This window comes from Crassostrea angulata, chromosome 7 (genome assembly GCF_025612915.1).
Source record: "Crassostrea angulata isolate pt1a10 chromosome 7, ASM2561291v2, whole genome shotgun sequence".
Lineage (NCBI taxonomy): Eukaryota > Metazoa > Mollusca > Bivalvia > Ostreida > Ostreidae > Magallana > Magallana angulata.
In genome coordinates this window covers 38,103,785-38,124,729 of record NC_069117.1, presented here as the reverse complement: position 1 = coordinate 38,124,729, position 20,945 = coordinate 38,103,785, and the positions used below count along the sequence as shown (strand labels likewise).

At 33.9% G+C, this 20,945-nt stretch overlaps 1 protein-coding gene across 4 annotated transcripts; it reads left to right on the top strand.

The window, feature by feature from the left end:
- Positions 1-1,093: 1,093 nt before the first annotated feature.
- LOC128156907 (leucine-rich repeat-containing protein 74A-like) lies at positions 1,094-20,873 on the top strand. Of its 4 annotated transcripts, XM_052819238.1 has the most exons (16): positions 1,094-1,252; positions 4,733-4,926; positions 9,717-10,415; positions 10,532-10,734; positions 12,347-12,454; positions 14,586-14,679; positions 14,957-15,006; positions 15,190-15,271; positions 15,383-15,468; positions 15,732-15,926; positions 16,118-16,213; positions 16,312-16,581; positions 16,678-16,763; positions 16,919-17,072; positions 17,552-17,596; positions 20,552-20,691. In XM_052819238.1, exons 2-15 carry the CDS (start codon positions 4,782-4,784, stop codon positions 17,576-17,578), a joined length of 2,295 nt encoding a protein of 764 aa, XP_052675198.1. In that variant the 5' UTR covers positions 1,094-1,252; positions 4,733-4,781; the 3' UTR covers positions 17,579-17,596; positions 20,552-20,691. The 4 variants fall into 4 exon arrangements, with proteins under 4 accessions (XP_052675198.1, XP_052675199.1, XP_052675197.1 ...); XM_052819239.1 differs by lacking the exon at positions 20,552-20,691 and having other exon boundaries at positions 17,552-17,601; XM_052819237.1 differs by lacking the exon at positions 17,552-17,596 and having other exon boundaries at positions 1,095-1,252; positions 20,552-20,873.
- Positions 20,874-20,945: the final 72 nt, after the last annotated feature.

The following is a 20,945-nucleotide window of genomic DNA, read 5'->3' as shown; positions in this document are numbered from 1 at the left end:
TAAATTCCATTTTGAGAGATCGTGTACATTGTTTAAAATAAACAAAGTATGAGACAATTTTCAAGTTTTAGCAATATCCAAGATCAGATAAAATCGAGTCAATAATTATTACATCGAAGTAAAGGTGTTGACTAAGTAGGTCTATAGGTCTAATTGATATGATATGTCTTTATCATCAAATTTCATGAAGGGGAAGCAAGGAGCTCAGTTATATTAATACGACCAATAAACAATATTGAATGGACTATAGCTACAATTCAAGTGGCAGGGTGTGTATATATATATATATATATATATATATATATTTATATATATATATATATATATATATATATATATATATATATATATATATATATATATATATATATATATATATATTCGTTTTTTAAAAATACATTAACTATCGGTATTTTTGTCTTCAAAATCATTATTTATAAACGTGAGACGAAGAAATTTAAAAAAAAAATAACCGTATATTATCACCAATTACGAAAGAGAAACTAAAAGGGTGTTGATTTGAAATAAACTGCATATTTTTTTGGTTCAAACGTAAACACAAAATTAATTCACATGTAAATTGAAGATAAACGAACGTCTTAGGAAACTATACCGAAAAAATAATGACGACAATTAATTTACTAACGACATATTCATATATTATATAACATCAGCTGGGACAGAAGAAAAACATTCCATTCCACCCTCGCCCCCGACCTCCCCACCCCGCATTGTGTGTACACATGTAGAGTAATGACTTGACGAAATGCTGAAAATAAGATCTAGATTTATATGGCTTGATCTATCAGCCACTACTTTGTAGTAATCCAGTGTGGGGCTGTAATAAGGTCGCACAGGATTTAAAGTTGTTTTAGCACATGAATTATTCATGATTTTTTAAACATTTTTTTTTCTAATCGGACAATCCTAAAACGCAGGTAGATTAGTTTTGGTCGTTAATTGTATAGTATAAATAGATTAGTTATAAGTACCTTCCAGAAATTAATATGTTGTTTGTATATGGGGGTCTCTATGTCTTTAGTATGACACATACATGTAAAGTATAGGCGTACATATATATATTGTTAAAACGCTGAGACGAAATTCTTAATCCAATTCCAAACCTTGTGCTTTGAGAAAGTGCCTCTATTCGCATTTTACCGGTTGAATATGTGATAATTTTTTGGAAATTTATTAATCATATTTTCATGTGAGGATAACCACATGTAAAGGGATTACCACTTTTAGACAGGTAAATATCACTATCTCTATATCTGTTCCATCTTTTTTTTTCCTCGTTTGGTTCTGAAGGGGGTTGCGATTTCAAAAACAATATTTATATTGCAATTGTTTTATTTTGCGTATGTAAATTAATGTCCCATTAAATCACAAACTCATTTCAACTCCATTGACCTTTACACAAGTAACTACGGTTTTGATAATTTTGAATAATCATGGATTAAGAATTGACCGTTGTTAATGATCAAAGTTTAATGAGTAGAACAAATCCAAAACTTTAAAAAAAAATGATTATTTACATTACACCATTTTATAAGAAACGTAAAAATTGTGCATGTAGAAAATAATAATTCAACAACACACATAAACTATGACACTGAAAAAAATGTTCGAGCTAGAAAGATATTTGTTTGTCAAAAACAAAACAAAAATCATAGAATTTCAGATTTACCGTAAATTTGTACATATAATGAAGGGGGGGGGGGGAGAGAGAAAATTCATAAGGAATCACATTTCTTTTTTAAGAAAATTAAAAATTAAAACATTTAAAAAAGAAAAGAAAAATTACATTCAAATTTCGTGCTAAGCGTCTTACCATTCAAATAAACGCATATTCATGATTACATACTTGTATGTTTGAATAGAATTTTTCAATTTATTTTACCTATAATTTGATAAAGACAAACAAACTAGGCAATCAAAACCTTGGACTTCGTTAGTTGTTTTGTCAATTTTGAATTAAAAAGAACACCGCTCGATACCGCGTTAAACGTGAGTAAAAGCTTGTCATGGAGAAGCAAAATGTTATCTAGAACTACTTGTAACTGGAAACCATATTGGTGCAAGTGTTCCGGAATGAAAAGGAATGGCCCGACATTGTCACGTAATTGTTACTTTGTTTTTTATTTCATGATTCAGCCAGATCTAGAGACAACTAGTGTTTAACATTATATTAAATGTCATACAATAGAAATGAATTCAAATTTTCACGGTTAGAAGAAAAGCGTGTAAGAAATATATGCGTTATGACAATTTTGATGAAACATTGTTTTGACTATACATCGTAAGTTGTAAGAACTTAATTTTTATAATGTGTTCCAACCTTTTTGGCATGATTTCGAACAAAATATCCCCCCCCCAAAAAAAAAATAGCCCAAACTTTTACATAGATATATAATAATTGCAATATTTATATGTAAAACGCTGTTTTATCATACCACGCTATACTGTAACCTAAATGGTATGAATTTGTTTCGTCATTTACATACGGTATACACATACCATGTAGTTTGGGATTACGTATAGTTTCTCTGTCCTAGGCCACCGATGACAACCCCCCCCCCCCCTCCCTTCTTCCAATCGTTCATGACCGCACTTCCATGACATACAAGTATCTGTGTCTGATCGAAAATCGATGAAGTACATATATGTAGTATGTACAAGATATATATGAACGATCCATGAAGACAATATATATTTACAAAAGAGATATCTTGTGTTTAAGGAAACACAAAGGAATATCACGTACATTTTTATTATATTAAAAAAAAGTCACGTGCCATTCGTTGATTGCATGAATAAAATAAATAATTTTTAACATTCAAATCATACAAGAGTAATTTTATATAGGCTAGTTCAGAAGGAAAAACCATTGGAAGATGTAAATGTATTTCATAGAAACTGAGTTATTCTCTCTCTCTCTCTCTCTCTCTCTCTCTCTCTCTCTCTCTCTCTCTCTCTCTCTCTCTCTCTCTCTCTCTCTCTCGTTCAGCTATTTATCACACGTCAAAGCAATAAAGCCTTCCTGAATTAAAAAGTTGAACTCGTTTTTAAATTTCGGTGATCGAAGACCCGGGGTTTTGTTTAAACTAGCCTAATCGCCATATTTATTTTATACGGATAACCAATCTTCTTTAAGCTGTGCATTCCGTTACCACCACAATCCCGCAACACGTCTTAATACAGCGAAAAATTTATCAAAGCGAGAGATGTTTCATCCAATGATAAGAGAATGTCCTGGCAAGCTTTGACATATCATTAAAAGTAGATTACTGATGTTCCAGACTCTTCAGTATATCCTTTGATTGATCGACGCGACACACAAGTATATGTTTAAAGTTTGTACCATACTGACGGACACGTTTGGGGGGTATATCGTTTGCATAAGACACTGTGAAGACGGCCACGGGTCGATATTGCATGTCATTCGGAACCTTAAAAAAAAACTTGAAACGCGACGTTCGTGCAACTTGTATTCTTATAAAAATCGAATTTTTTCTTTGACAATTGAGAAACTTTGATCCGAGAAATAGGCTAAATACCGTTTGGTTTTATCTTATAAATGTGTGTTTTTCCAGTATTTTAAAAAATTGAGAACATTTACTTAGGTTTTTATTCCTTTTACTTTGATCAACGAAGAAAACAATAAGGACAATTGACGGACGGGTTATTGGCTTGCTTCTTGCATTCCAAATCTTCAAACTAACGCCAATGATGCCAAACAAATTCAGTCTTAACAAACTACAATATTTGAAATTGAGACTCGACTATTGACAATTTGATACAACGCAGAATCAATGCCAAAAAAATACATGCAATTTAGACTCAACATTTTGTATATCAATTCAATTAAATGTTCTGAGCTCTTACTTCAAAATCATGTCATTTCCGTTCAATTAAATTTCTACATACTATGATAACCAAAAATCAAAAATCAGTTCCGTTACATCGAGCAATATCACACAAACTTTTATTATAGCGATTCATAGTCTTTCAGTTGGACCGTGTTCATACGACGCATTAATCAATTGAAGATCTATATATTTGGTTTGTCACAAACTTTTTCATCCACCCTCTAGCAATTCGTGAATCCAGTCTCCTTTAGCCCCCCCCCCCCCCCTTACAACTGAAATTCAACAACTCAACACAGTTAAGTGTCTACTAGAGGATGACCAATCCATGCAATCTATAGCACGTAGACAGTTCACAATGCGATCCGGTCACTACAAAATATAGCAATTTATTTCGCTATGTAGCGATGCATTACAAAAGGTAGCAATTCGTTACAAAACATAGCAATTTAATGAATTCCTGTCGTCTTTACATATTATAGCAGTTCAATACTAGTTCCAGATTCTACAAAATACTGCTATATAGCAGTTCATTACAATTTAGTCTGTAAAATTATAGTGCGATACAATCTCTTCAGAGCATAGCATTTTAATATACAAAGCAGAGTAAACTACCCGAAATGTACAAAGAGCAGTATACCAATTACTTTTTGATCTATACCAATAGTATCCATTATAAAGTTAAAGAGATAACAAAAAGATATTTAACGTTTTTTTTTCTTCTTTTAGGCAATTAAACATGAAGCGCGTCAACTCATATGTCATTTTCACACCATGATCACAATACCAAGATTATCGGGCACATTACATAATCGACCGGCAACAATATTTAACCTACAAAATTAACAACCCTGTCATTTCAGCTCATGACAATGTCTTATACAATCTGAACGAAGAAACACGTGCACAGCGATGGCGACCAAAAAGAGAGATAGAAACATTAACTTTGCGGAGGTGAAAGTCAGGGACAGGACCATGCGCCGACCCTCGGAGCTACTGGACCCCACCCCTCTCGAGAAAACCGCCTCCAAGCGGCGCCGGAAGTCCACTTTTGCAGGTATGTTTCGTGTAATGATGAGCATATTTATCATCATTGTTATTGCGGATCGGTGGTTACATTTACAGAGTATTTTAAATCATAAACTTTCCATCACCCCCTCCAAATAATTAAATAGATCGATAAGTAAATTATACAAAAGAAATGAACTTAATAGAAATAATAATTTATTCAGTTTCATTTGAGATCTGAAAAAAATCAAAGGAAAGAGACATTGTAATCAAATTACATGTAACTCTCGTCCAAAATTAATAAATAAACAATGAAGCAATTGTCTTTGCTTTTAATATAAAAGATGTTTTTGTTTGTAATTTGTTTATTTGTTTAAAACAAAATTAAGTTTTATTTTATTAGGACTTTATTTTTCCGTATTATAAAAATGTGCTCAAACAACTAAAATAGATATAGGCTTGTGCTTTATTTTTGAGTAATGCTTAATGAAATGAAACACATAATGAAATGAAAAACAGCTTCTGTTTAACGAAATTAAGGATTGAAATTACCATGCAACTTAATGCTTGATAGATGTTTAATAAAATGTGTTCCGTAAAAATTGATAGCTGTATAAATATAGCAATTGTATTCTTTCATCTGAGTAAGAAAGAAATAAAGAAATAAGTATTACGTACAACATTATTCTGCGCTTTAGCTTTATATGAAAAACAACATGCTGATCACTCGCAATACTTGAGGTGTTATCTTCCCATCGTTGAAGAATATGGATTTTTCTCCTTTTTTATCGTTTCAGAGAAATATTGTAAAAAAAATTAAATAAAGATATAACGATAATTAACAGGTCCAGAAAAAATCTGATAATACTGAAAAGAAACTATAACTGCATAAATGGTTTTTTTTCTGCAGCGGAGACTTTTCTCTCTAAAGATATGCCCACACGAAGCCTCGCGCGCGGTCAGTCATAACAAATCGATGAAAACGCAACTCAAAAATAATGAAATATCAGATCGTCATTCTAATGACAAGGTTTTTCAATCAATGTAGCATAAAAACTTGAAAACGAAAGAAAGAAATTAAAGGGAAAATCATAAAAAAAAAAACCCGAATAGTTTTGAACGATTTTATGTTGCCTGGGTACTAACACGTCCTTGCTATACAAACAAATAAAATAAGTCCGAGAGATATTTCTAATATCCTTTGTTTATTTTTTTTTTCTATATTCATTTGTCACTTCAATCTTCTCAATAACAAGAGGGTTTGTCTTAGTTTGCTTGGAATGGATAGATTTTAAATTCTTTTAATCATAATTTTTCTTTCTAAGTTTAACCATAGTAAAGGACCTTTGAGTTATACCTATACCTGCCTATTTTACAAAACAAATCAATGGAAAGCATTATTATATAAATAGTGCCTGTTTGGGAGGGTAACAGTTGAAATTGACACCCCGAGAAAACCATTGTCAACCGACGCGAAGCGGAGGTTGACAATGGTTTTCTCGGGGTGTCAATTTCAACTGTTATCCTCCCAAACAGGCACTATTTATTTTGTTATACTGAATGTCTTTTTTAAAATTTTAAAGAAAATTTTACTGCTTTTATATAGGAATAACGTGAATTCTACAGCGAACCGTACGCGCATAATTTTCGCGCATGTAACATTTTTTAATATTACCCGTTGCCAAGTGCGTTGCTAACGCTGAGGGTAATAGTAAATATTATTAACTGCGTCTTAACCAATCAGATTTCAGTATTTAACATGAAAGTATAACAATATCGTTTGACACTCCTCCTGATAATCATAAATTCTTTTCAACAGGTGTTTTGGTTTGCTTTAAGAAAATTTATACCAAATATTATGTTACATGTATGTATTTCACCAAAAGGGTTGAATATTATATATATATCTAGAGTCTAGACGATGAAATGTGGCAAAAAAATTTATTTGAGCTATCAATAGATAATTTGTGATGAACTATACTGTTTATGAAATGAAAAAGGTGTGACTTGTATGCAATAAAACAGGCATAGATTTTGTGCGCAATTCTATGCAAATTTTCAATTGATTATAGATGTGGTTTTATTTCATACAGTTTAGTGAACTTAATTAAAAATCGTTTTGCTGGATTCTTGTGGGAAGATGTGGTAGTAGAATCAAACGTTTTAAAGCAATTGTGAAGAACTTTTTACCTACATACATTATTTTTTTTAATTCAATTCCTATAATTATATGGGAAAATTTCGAATTTCAATTGTTGGGTGCGCGCAGTTTGAACGCCATAAAACACTGGCCCATTTATCGAACCATCAGGGGATTCTTGGGGGGCTAAGGCTTTAAACCCACGTAATTTATAACGCTAAGGCTAGATCTTTTTTCACTTCAGCACGAAGTTAATTTCATCACCTGTTTGTGTGTTGTAAACAAATATCTGGTATCTATTGAGAAATGCGCCTCTTCAACAGGTCGTTCAAATGGCCGTGTTTGCTGAACAATTACATGCAGATTGAAATGACTTACGTCCGCTTAAAATCAACAAACATTATCTCTTCCTCGTATATTTATTTTAGTTTAGTACGAAGATGTACTTTTATTGTAGATTCCTGTTATCTTAAGCTGATTTTGAGAACCACTTTCGCTTTTTAGTTGCACCCCTGCAACAATCTCATCTTAACCTACCTGTATACGTGTATATATTGTTTATACTTATTGCATTGATAAGCTGTACAGCTTAAAGTTAATACAGAACTAGATTGAACTAGTTAGTTGAGAGGGTTATTATAAATGACTTGCTCATGTTGTTGGAAAAATAATTAAAAGTTGTTAATTAGGTATGAGTCAGTTTCGCTTCACTATTCAAACTGCGGTATTATATACATAAAAAGATATCGCAATGACTTTGATTACGTGACCATAACCACATTCTTTAAAAGAAAATCGTACCAAGAATATTACTTTTTACTACTTTTAAAAAGGCAAACAATTACGGAAAATTTCAGTGTGTAATTAAAAATTTCGATTTCATGATTTGGAAACTTTTGCCTTTTGTCCATCTGAGAAAGACATCTTCGCTCCGCGAGGCATGTCATTAGAAAATGAATTAAAACCCAATAAAACCAAGCAAACAAAGTGCTTTACTCCCAAACATTTAAAGAGACTAAATTGTCTATATACCCTAACAACTTTAATTTTTTGGGAGAGAACTGATTAAACAGTAATATGGTCCTATGGTCTGGCTAAAGCTAACACTGGGTCGATATATGTGGGGTGACTTTTTGTAGATTTAGATGCTTCATCGCCGAAGACTGACGGAATGTTATTTAATATCCAGAAATAAAAATCAATTCCCGTGTTGACTTTACTTACAAACAGAGATCACTTTTTTCCTCTCTGTAACCACGTGGGTCATCTTTCTGGAGTCAGACATGCGTTTGTAAATCAAAATTTAAAGGGATTCTGACTGTGTTTCGTACTTTTCTGAAGGAATTTCACTGTCATACTTTGTTCGTCAAAACAGGTAGGGCCGACTTTTTCCTCCACGTCTGGACTTATATGTTTATGTAATAGGCCATATCTTTATGCCGTCCGTATGTCATGTTCTAAATTCTAAATTCTAAGTTCTAAATTACCTAAAATTTACAGTATCGCAAATCATACGGTAATTTTTGTATTTCCACTCACACAGTTAATTCAAAATTTACAACAGAGCACGTGCAAGTACCGTCATCTGTTGTTGTTTATTTTTGTTAAAAAACGATGGTTCTAACTCAAGTCAACATTTACATGTACGGCTCCAAACATTGGCTATACGTGATAAATGAATTCACACATCTATGATTTTTGCAATCAATGTTTTATCATTTAAAAGCAGTCGTGCTTTTAATGTCTAATGTATATAGATTTTTATCATCTTTTAAATAAGAAAGTTACAGTCCATGTGATAAATAGAACTTGGGGAGTCATTTTCATTCATTTATTTGGATATACTATTATGAAAAAAATCAAACATGTTCAATTGACAATTAGTAACTTGAAAAGGGGTCAAAAACAAGGTACATTTGACCAATTATTACTTAATTAATCAACGACATGTATTATGTTATGTAACCGCCATAGATTATCTCCCAAAAATAGACCTTTAAATTTACACTTTTAAAAATCTGTCAAAACCATAAATATCGCATTTCATTATATTCATTGTGTAATCTAAACAGTTCTAAAGAGCCCCCCGACAGGGTACATAGCTTTGTAACCCTAAAACCTGTGCGGTGATGAAATGTTGCGTATTTCTGACGGTTGTATATAAAGGGGGGTTACATTGGTAAAATATTGACCACTTTGGCAGACCCCTACACAGGTAACACGACAATCAAAGTTTAAAATGATATACAATAAGACATCTTGGACAGGTAAAGATAAAAACACATGCGGGGTATTTGAGAACCACTGAGATATATAAGAGTCGCTCCCTACTGTACAGTTGCTTGGATTTGACAGAGGAAATATTAAGTGCAGGGGGAAAAAACAAGGGGGTGAGGTTGACATGTTGCTACGTACTCATAGATGTGCTGCATTTAAATTTTGTTTAATGAGTTTCCAGACGGTAAAATCGCACGCTTTATGCATTTTTCTTCATATGCAGTCGCCATCGTATTAATTCTAAGTAAACAGTGCCGAGTGTATGTAAAGACCGCGTATTTAATAAGTCCTGACAAATGCCTATTTTTTCTATTCATCGAAGAATTGACACTTCTCGAGAAGTGAGCATGGTTATTGCTCATTTAACAGACAGACACATGCTTGTTTCTCCTCATGCCATGTTTTTTCTCTCCTTTTTTCAGCGCTCGTTCATATTCGATGGCAGCTTCTCCGAGACTACGTCAGATCCGGGAGATTTCGTGAACTTATCCAGGACTCGGATTATGATATGATGGATCGCGGCGAAGACGCTGATATGATTGTGTTCAAAATGGGAGAACGCGAAAAAACATTCTTTCAGAAGCTTGGTATGGACACTGGAATTAAGAAAGTTTCGTTCCGTGAAGTGGCTGAAAAGATAATGGCGCGGAAACTAAATTCTGAGGGATTCGAGGATCCCAGGGAAAGGTTTTTCCTAGATCAGTATAAAAAAAGAAAAGAAGAAAGGCGAATAGCTGAAGAAAAGGCAAAAGCCGAGAAGAAAGAGAAAGACAAGGAGAAGTCTCCCAGAAACGAACCGAAGCAGCAGAATGGGACGAGTCAGTTGGAAACGGTTGCGGAGGAGGGGTTTCCTGCCTTGGATTTGAATTCGAATGAATTACACGTGCCGGGCAGTACAAGAAAAAGTAGTGTGTTTAATGATTCCAGTAGCTACGCTACGACTGATCGTCGACTAAGCACGCTAACTGAAACAGATAGAAGCGTCATCACGGACGTTCTTCAAGATGACGTCACTAAGGACATTTTGAATTCTTGTCAATCTAGAAGATCCACTGCTTCCCTACGCATGCGTCCAAGACGTTTAGATACAGTCAATGGATTCGATTTTGACGAAGGAGAAGGTATATAATTAAATTTTCATTTTCAATTTCAAAAGACACATTGGAACCAAAAGGTGTGTTTCAGTTTTCATTAACTTTGCGTTATGAGTATTACTTTTTTTCTTTTCCTCTATCAGATATAGCCATAGCAGATCTAAAATCCCACAAGACACCGCGTAGGATCATTACAAAGACGCGTGAAATGTACAACATAGCTTGCGTCATGTGTGGCGTGGTGCCGTTACGTCAGTACGTCAAACAGTGTTCAGGGAGATACGTCAATCTAAATAACGTCATGATGAGTGCCCAGTCCATCAAACCCATTGCTATATCACTAGTGGTGAGTAGATGTTAATCTTAGAATTATTTTAACAAGAGCTTGGAATTTGGGTAGTTGTGTCAAACAGCAATGTGACGTAGGCCTGTCTATTTCATTGCTGGCCACTCGGACAATGCTCTTTGAAATCAACAAGATTTCTCTGGCTTTTGAGCCAAGACTACGCAAACGGTGCATATTTCGCTTGTAACCGCGTCATTTTTAATTTGGTTTGACGCAAGAAATAGACAGCTACGTCTAACCGAAAGTCCAAGGTCTTGTTACATGCATAATGGTTCTAATTCAATTTACATTTAAGTATATGGCATGATCTAGATACATGTAATACTAGTAATAGCTAATAATAGCTAATCAATTTATTGTTCAGTCTACTTTTGATATTCCTTGATCGAAGTTCTATACAAAGTTCTACTACTGTTTCGTCAAAGTCGGTCTAAGGTTTAACCAATACAACGAAGTCTTGAACTATTTGCACTCTCAAACACTAACTAAATGGGTTTTTATTCTGAAATGAGACAAACATTAAAACGGAAGTAAACAGTTTTATATCTACTTATACCCACACAAACTAATTAAACAGTTCTTATGCAAATAGTTTGTTTGAAAAGATATGTGTAGCTTATGGTCTGTGAGTTATCGACTAATTATAAATGCTTCGACAACATCGCGGGAGTGAATTCTTCGAAATGTTCTTCTTAAAGCTAACCCATGTCGAAACTCATCTCTCAGAATTCTCCCCATAAGCTTGGCAGCTTGGAAATTTCATTGATGATGTGTCGTAATGATGTTAGAAGAGAGTAATTTGTTGACAGAGTTATGCTTGGGTTTTAGATATTGAAATATTCCTGACGAGCAGATCGTCGCTGCCTTTGTGTTTCGGCAATTTTGCTATCTTATCATTGTTGTATGAATAGTGTGAAAATCTTTGTGATGGGACAAACCACTCCAAAATTACACACAGAAATTGATAAATTTGAGATTTCTCGAGACCCCTGCAGTCCTCAACCATAGTTGATTACGGAAACTCTGTCCTCTTGTAGATAAATTACCCAAAACTCTGGAATATGGTTTTCAAATTTTATTAGCTATACCAATTCGTTTTCCAACTTAAACCTAATTCATCTTTCAGTGATAATAAATGTAATCTTTTTTTTTTCAAGAGACTGGCGGTTTATTAATGATATATAGAAATCTGATTTTATACCGAAATTTTGGCTTTTACATTCAACAATGAATACTTCTATATTAAATCAATGTTTAGTTAAGACTAAAAAAAAAGATCATACATAGTGTTTTAAAAACCTTTTCAATGTATTTGTATCTACTTCAATAAAAAATTTTTATCGGATTGCATTACTCCATCTAAATCAGTAGCTTCCATATTTCATGAATTTGCACCATCGTACAATTTTTCCGTGGTCAATGATAAGAATTTTTTTAAATGCAAAATTTCCAGATTTCATGCATAGTCATCTCAAAAACTTAATTGTTTTTGTTTCCGATCTTCATGAAAAGAGGGAATTAGCCCGTACTCTTATCAATAATGCACTTCAGTGTGCAGTTAATGGCCGGTAAATGAGTCAATATTTGGACTTGTTGCGTGTTCTTATTGTAGATGGACGCTCGGGTGGTCGACCTGGATGTGTCGGAGAACAACATCGGTCCCCTGGGAACCATGTACCTGTCCGAGATGCTGACACGGAACGACTATATCGTAGAACTGGTAGGTTACCATGAAAACGTATAAATAAAAGACTGGTTGGTTGCCATAACAATTTGCTGGTACTCTGCTTCCAAGAATTTTTTTTTCAATTATTTTTCCAATTTTTTCAATTTATAAAATTAAAAATATTTTTTAAGGATCAACAAATTAACAATCAAATCTGGCTAAATCAAGATAGTATTTGTTTGGCTATAAACTATCAGTTGGTAAAGGAACCCCCCCCCCCCCACATATTTTACCTTTTAAATTTGGATATTTTTCTTTATTTTTATAAGAACTCTTTCTCTAAAGGAGGTCAATACAGTCTATAAAATGGCCACGACCATCGAGCCTTCTTAAGCTGAGGGACTGTGACTGAGAGAGATTATATTGTGTATTAATTTTGTCAATCAATGAATTCTAGATTTAACTAGTTAAAGCGCAAATGTAAAGCCATGTAATCCTTTAAAACCAACTCAATGGCAAATTAATGTCATAACGGTAATTAGTTATTCTCCGTTATAAGATTTTATACTACACTACACTTAATGTGATGTCACTAGACTAAACTGTAGTTATACAAATAGATGTAAGTAAAATGAACTTTAAAAGGGGTTTGGTAGTTATGTAACCGCGATTAGGTAAGATTGAAAACTTATCCACATATGGCGGGATATTTTATTGCAAGTAGATTTATACTAATCTATGTTACAAGTAAAAATCAGTGAGATTAGACTTGCATCTGACGAACTTAACAGGAAAACTGGCATTCTCCCAGCCTGCGTGCTTTTCCGCTAGGTTCGGGGTTGGGGGGGGGGGGGGGTTGCTCGAGTGAGAAAAGGGAATAGGGGCTGTAGACGACGCCAATATACAGTCATTTTTTGACACATTGATTATGAAGATCAAATACAATGTTGCCTACTTCATTGCAGATTTCAATGAACCATGCATGCTTTGTTAAAGAAAAAAACCACATCATTTTATTTTGCTTTTATTGTCATGTTGTAAATTTTGAATTTACTGGGTGGGTGTAAATACAAAATTTACAACAATGTTGTAAAAGTTGTATTTACACCCACCCAGTAAATTCAAAATTTTAACATGACGTTAGGCCTAAAAAAAAATAGGTTTGTTTCCGCTTTCCCGACCGACCCTAACTTAAACCCGCCGACCCAAAAAAATTTTTTCGAGTTTTTTCGTAAATTTCCGTTTTTATCCGTTTTTTGTTAAAATTTCGTTTTTATCCGATTTAAAAATTTATTGTGTCCTCCAAATTTAAGTCGTAAAAACGCTTATAGAACTTATTGAGATGTCATCAGTGTTGTGTAGATGTTTGTTATTTACAAATGGCAGCACATGTCGTGCCAATCGCAGCTTCTCGGGCCTTTCCGGCAAGCTCGGAAAAACACCTCGAATGTATTTACATTACCGGATGTTAGAATTTTATACAAAATGGAGTCGCTTCCCATTAAAATAAGTATCGGTTAGACAGCCTAATAAGTCGCTTGTGTGTTGTATTTTAGGGTATATCATTTACTTTAATGAAGTCTAGCTTACATCTCAACAGATCGTAAAATGTGTTGTATTTATATCAAGTTTTATAAAAAGGGGGGTTGTCATGGACGCCTAGGTAATACATTCGAGGTGTTTTTCCGAGCCTGCCGGAAAGGCCCGAGAAGTTGCGATTGATGTCGTGCCAGTTGAGCTCGAGAAATGTTCCCACCAGCCGGGGAAAAAGTTCATCATATCATTTAAACAATGACGACAAATACTTGGGTTTTTTTAATCTTACCCAGTTTAATAGATAAATGGTTTAATATGCACAATTGAACAGATGGAGAGGGAAAAAAAAAAGATTAAAAAAAAAAGAAAAAAGCCGACCGACCGACCCTAATTTTTTTCAGCCTGAAAGCGGAAACAAACCTATTTTTTTTTTAGGCCTTATTATCACAAATGTCCATCAAAAAAGAAAGAGTTATTTTTCAGTCATTCATAATATAACAAATATGTTTCATGATTTATGAACCAAAAATCAATTATGAGGGCGAAATGATTTCGTACTGTGGGAGACAGAATTTACAATTACGAATGCTGTTTTGTAACAGTTCTTTTTTTTCAATTCAATTTGTTTTAATTCAAAACTTCCCTGTAGAATCTCAACGGCACTTATCCCGGAAAAGAGGGTCTGCGCGTGCTCAGTGAATCTCTGACACAGAACAAGTCTTTGGAGATCCTAAGATTGGAATGTAAGTTTTCAAATTAGTTTAAAATTGATATTAAGTTGGATACAAAAATTCCTATTCAGGTTGAACAGGCAGTTAATGTGTTTAAAAAATTCCAAAGCAAATTGAACAATCAGTTTATGTGTTAAAATTTCTTTCATTTTTAAGCTGACAAGTGCTTGTTCCTTTCCATTTAACACTTTGACATGTTTAAATAATGTACACAAATATAATAAGGGAATTTATTTGAAATTCATATTAATGCGTACATTAAGATATGTTTAAATTGATTTTTTTTCAGCAAATAAAATTCAGCACACTGAAACGCACTTAATTAACTCTTTAATACAGGTAAGATTTTTGATTTCATGATATATACTAACCTGTACTATAGTATGCCGTTGTCGACAAAAACGATGCCATTAATTTTGAAATTATTTACTTTTTAAATTGAAAACCAATTTGAAAATTTCCCTCAATATCAATGCAATAATTTCATAATTTAGAGACATATTTTTTAAAAATCAATTTCAGAATGTTCGCAATCTGAAAGAATTATATTTGGGACATAATGCAATAGGATACGAGGGAGGATGTGCACTGGCGAAATGTCTTGGTGAGGCTCGCTTTAATGAGATACGCCTGAAATGCATAATTCGTCATGAAATATATCTATTTGCTTTTGAAATATCTAAATTATTTGTCACTATCCCCCCTTTTTTTAAAGAGGAGAACACTACTCTGAGAGTTTTAGATTTGCAGTGGAATCACATTCGCAAGGAGAGTGCGGCTGCCCTATGCAAATGCTTATCGGTACGTAATGTGTTTCGCCATTGTCAACGCTACCATCTTTAACAATGTAAAGCTGCTTATCATATCAAATTAATTTTTCAAAACGAATTTCATTAATAGAATATATGTCGTGGTTGATTTTTTTGTGCCAGTTTTTGGTCAACATGATCTAAAACATCCTGCTTAAGATTACACTAGATTTTTCATTTATCCTATTTTACTTTTTGAAATTCGACGCCAAAAACCATTTTCAAATCTTATATTTTTTATCTAACACCACGCAGGCAAACGTTGGTCTACGTACGTTGGATGTCTCATGGAACGGACTGGGTAAGGAGGGGTGTATAGCTCTGGCGACATCCCTCCCCAAAAACAGCTACCTCAAATCGCTGTGCATCACCTCCAACAGAATAGACATGTTGTCACTAAGATTTCTTCTCCATGGCCTGGTCCGGAACAAAACTCTTCAGTCATTGGAGGTAGCATTCGTATGATATTGCATATTGTTGATTACTAATACATGTATCTGTTTCTGGCACACAACAAAAACTTTACCTTGCTATAACAAAAAAGCATTAGTCCGCACAACTGTTACATGCTTTTCAACGCTGTAAGATTAACTTGTGGAGGTGGCAGAACATACAAAATAATAAATGTAACAAAATTGCAGATGGGACAAAATCCCATTACCACAGAGGGCGCTAAAGCGGTAGTGCGAGCTGTTCAATCTGCAAAAGACACCTCCCTCATCAGAGTCTGCCTTGACGTACGTACACCAAAAGTTACAATAAGTTAATTCAACGGAAATAGTATATTTAATTTTATGGCACATTTTCAACCGTCGCTCGTTTCTTTTCACTCTAGGGAATTTCTGTAGACGAGCAGTTTATGATGTTCATGAAAGAACTGTTCGACAAGAAAGGAGTCAGGGTAACTCACGGAGATTTACTGAGTATGGCAAACTCAACGGAGCAGAAAGAGCATGACCCCCATGATCTAAACCGGTTTGATCCAGTTATGGTGCTAGTCGAGTACATGCGCATCGACAATCTTAGACTAATCGACTTCTTCCAGTATCTAGATACAAACTCTCGCGAGAGGTTGAGCAAAAGCGACTTCAGAGAAGGAGTGGCGGTAAATTTCAAAATTCATCTCAAAGTTGCTTTCTTTTCGAAAACACAAATATGTAAAAATAGATGAAAATAATTCCATTGTTTTCTTTTATTTTAGAATTTGTGCTTGCCGTTAACAGAACATCACCTTGACTTAGTTATGGAAAAAGTTGACCTAAAAAGGGATGGTTACGTAGATTTAGAGTATGTAAACTTCATGATTATTCTCAACATTAAAGAGTTTTAGTTTTTTCATTTTTCTAATTCCAGAAGCATCGTTGCATGTTTTGAATTTCATCGTTCTGATTTTCCATTTTTTAAAATTTTTAGATAGTATCGTTGCGTGTTTTTAATTTCAGAGAGTTCATGACAGTGCATCGCGAGGTTTCCCGACAGATCACACAGAGAACGACAAAGGCTCGTTCTAAGCGGAAGGAGGACGAAGGACTGGTCAGTTTACGAAAAATACTCAAAGAAATCGTGGAAAAACGCAACAAGTCCCACAAAGAGAAGGCGAGTAATCGGAGCACCAACCAGGGCCGTGATCACGTGATAACTAAAAATAGAACCCTTACAGTGACTAAACCTTCACTATCTGCACAGCATGGATAGAGATGATCCACTTATATAGCTATATACTTACCTCTCCTGAAATACATAATTGTATTAACTGGAATCTTTCTTGTTACTTCTACTGAGGCATTTTACCGGTGAACAGAAATTAAAATACAAGGGGGTAGGGGGTTGATCATCGGTAAGATGCTTCCGCTGAAAATGTTCACAGCAAATTGTCACAATTTTCACCCTCCTTGCACATTGCATGTTACATATAGATTTAGTTCCCCCGTTTAAAACGCAATTCCTTGATTGCATAATAACTGTCAAACCTAATATCGACAACTTGCAGCAGCACAACCACTGTGAAAAAATATTGTCATAAATATGATGACGATGATGATGTTTAAAAGGTTGGTACATGTATATTATTTCAGGCAGAAAACAAGTTCAACAAGACATAAAATGTTGACCAATGATAAGTAAGCTCTTGGTGTGACGTCATTGTTTTTTAACGCGCACGATTGTTCAATGATAGTCATAATCAGTGTCCACTTTATGTCGACGTGCAAGCACCTTGAAGAATGTGTTCATATCAACGAAATTAATTAATATCACGTAACAAATTTAATGTTTATTAATATTCTCATTTTTCATTTCATTGCAATGTTTCAGCATTTTCGTAAAGGGAATCTAGTTACAACTACATGTATTTCTAAATTTTAATAATTTTTACCTCATTTTAAAATTACGTTTAACAGTTTAGGGTTATAACGTCATTGCCATGCCGTGTACTGTTTTATGTCTAGGTGCATTCCTTATAACTACTAGTTGCGTTCATCGCTCTACATTCACAATGACTTTCATCAAAATTAACAATCTTGAAAAATCAGACAACAAAAACTTTGTCCTTTTAAAAGCAATTTCCAGTGATTTTAAGGAAAGAATAAACTGGGATTGTTCTAATTGCATATATCATGATACACATACGCTCATGCGCATCGTGCAAGTCAGCTATTGCAGCATCAACACTGGAAACCCACGGCCATCGTCAAAAATCACCGATAAGTTTCGCATGCACCTTCTGTTCGTTTACCAACTTTACCGCTGGATTTTTATTGTTCTCATGAATTAGTTATGCTCTGTTCTGATTGGCGTCTTCAGACTTTCATGACGCATGCATCTATTAAAACGACGCTTTCACGACATGATGATTGATTTGATTAACCCCAGGACCAAAGAGTTTCGCCCTCTCAATTATTAATTAAGATTATTAAAAATAAGAAAAGTTCAATAGGTTGGCCATTGTCAATAAGAAGTATGGGAAACTTACCGTGGGTCTCGGACAATGGACAAGTCTACGACACTCAGCAGCTACAGATTATTGTGCCAGGTTCGCTGACCAAAAACCCAGTTACTGTTAACTGTATTAAATTTAATTGCTTGTGTGACAGCATTGAGAAATCACGATTTACCTGTTAATTGTTTTAAGTAGTAGCGTCACTTCCCAGTGTTTATTCATCTCAAAACGGTAGGTATACAACAACGAGTTAATCGATATAGGATAAACATTTAGGTTTCATACAAAGAGCAACAACTCTACTTTCAATTTGAGTCGTTTCCAGCCGAAATATTTTATATATATTAAACGTTATCTATTTTAACTTACTTGTATCTGTAACCTTATCACAATAGATATAGACAATTCAATAAGATATGAAGGTATGCGAAATGCATATCCTTATAACAAAGATTTTTTATTTTTTAAATATTCGATTTTTTAAGCAAGTGTACTTTATTTGCCAAGTCTACCAACAAGGCACAAAAACATAAAAATGATAGTTACTTTTAATCAAAGAATGGTAATGGAAAAAAACTTTCTGACCAAGTGATTGCTACGTGTGTAGTTAATATAAGTTTTAATTATACTGCACACATTTATCTCGTATTGATGCGGTCTGTCTCAAACCCTCTAATCGGCAATGAACTCGTCCACCAGTTTTGGTCTAAAAGGGAAATTATAGCAATAAATACATGTAAAGTTTAAGATGGTGCTTATGTACATGAAAGCTAAAATACACTTGATAAAAATGCATAAAGAAATAATTCCCCATGTTGAACATCTTTTATTGCAAATTTAAGAACAATAGCTCGATTATTTTTTTTTATCAGCGGACGCAAATGTGCACAAAATGAGTAAACAAGCGAACACGTAATCCTAACCTGATGATGTATTACAGCGCTGTATTGTGCGACACTTTATAGGGAATACATAATTATATTTTTTAACTCATCATCATGTAACATGTTTGAAGCCAATGTGAATCGCCAAATTATGGTAAGATGACACACGAACTCGTGAAATTGTTTCGAATTATTAATTATATTTTAAAGACACATTAATTTGAATCATTCATTAGTTTGTAATTAATAAATAATCATAATACAGTCGTCTGAATTTATAATTACTTTCATCAGATTTCTTATATTTCAATTTAGAACAAGTAAAATATCCTGATAGAGGATAAAAATAGTCTGAAATAAATGGTTTTGTTAATGTACACGTTTGGCGTATTGCAAGTAACTCAGTTGATGGGAAGAAAATTATTTACGACTGAATCACGGGTTATTCTGCTGAATAATGCCCTAAAAAGTTAACATTTGACATTTCTTTCAAAATTGTGCAAGTTGAATAAGGATATATAAAAGTTTGATGAGTTTGTAAATTTTTTTAGACATGTTGTGTACTTCTTGTCCTTTGAATATTTTTATAACCATCACGAGGTATATATTTTGATGGAATTTGTAGCTGAGTCCGCTTCTGGTTGTTCTTGGTAGAACCTCCATATCGGTGGAAGGAAGGGGGGTGGGTGGATGGGGGAATGTTTGTCATATTTACCTGAATTGAATAAGAAATAAAACGAAGAAATCGTATTGTTCTTCATTTATACTGTGATACTGTGTACATGGAAATATTCGCCCCCGTTTTATTTTCGCCCCTTTCGCCCTCGTTGTCATCGGACGAATTTAAGACTGGGCGAACACCAATAGTCTCATAATATCTCTCTTTAAACACAACTGTGTCTGGGCGAATTCAAGATGGGGCGAAACTGTTTGCAAATGTAGAAAGGCGAAAATGACAAGGGCGAAAATAACCATGTATATAGTATATATTAAGAAAATATAAACTTTATTACTACTACTACTTTCTATATATTATTCAACATCTTTTTTATCCTTTTCTTCAGCATAAATATGTTTTTCGTTTGGTAGAATTTCTAAAACAAATATATGTAGACTCTTATACTTTCCAAGTCAGTATAGATTCATAGCCATTGTGTTTTGACTTCACGTACTAGTACATGTATATACTTCAAGGGATTACATGTAATTGAAGTAAACTACGAGTTTTTCACATGTAAATTACTATGTTACAGGCAAGAGAAAAAAGTCAGAAGAGAAACTCCGAAGCAAACCTTTTGCAACTTGGCGCAGCCAAACGGCTTTCCGAATCACCGAGCAAATTAGAGAAGTCGCCAACTCAGCAACGAAGAAGGTCCATCCAAATGAACTCGCCGTTACCATCATCTAAACAAATACGATCATGAAAAAAGTCATACTATTACATGTACTTATTTTATAAAATTTTGGTCATTTTTCAAGTGATGCAAACAGACATACATTGTGTTGCAGATTTTGGGGGGAAACGTGAAGACATTGTTTCTTTTGTTTTTATTTATAATAAAATCATATCTTTTGAAAAAAAATAATCTTAAACTTGTTCATGATACCCTGTGTATAAAATCGTATATAAGGATAGCCATATTATAG

Excerpts from the sequence above, each read along its gene's own strand:
- LOC128156907 (XM_052819237.1), top strand. The coding sequence starts at position 4,782 with ATGGCGACCAAAAAGAGAGATAGAAACATTAACTTTGCGGAGGTGAAA. Across the intron at positions 4,927-9,716 it reads CCGGAAGTCCACTTTTGCAG|CGCTCGTTCATATTCGATGG; the intron begins GTATGTTTCGTG and ends TCCTTTTTTCAG. Across the intron at positions 12,455-14,585 it reads ACGACTATATCGTAGAACTG|AATCTCAACGGCACTTATCC; the intron begins GTAGGTTACCAT and ends ACTTCCCTGTAG.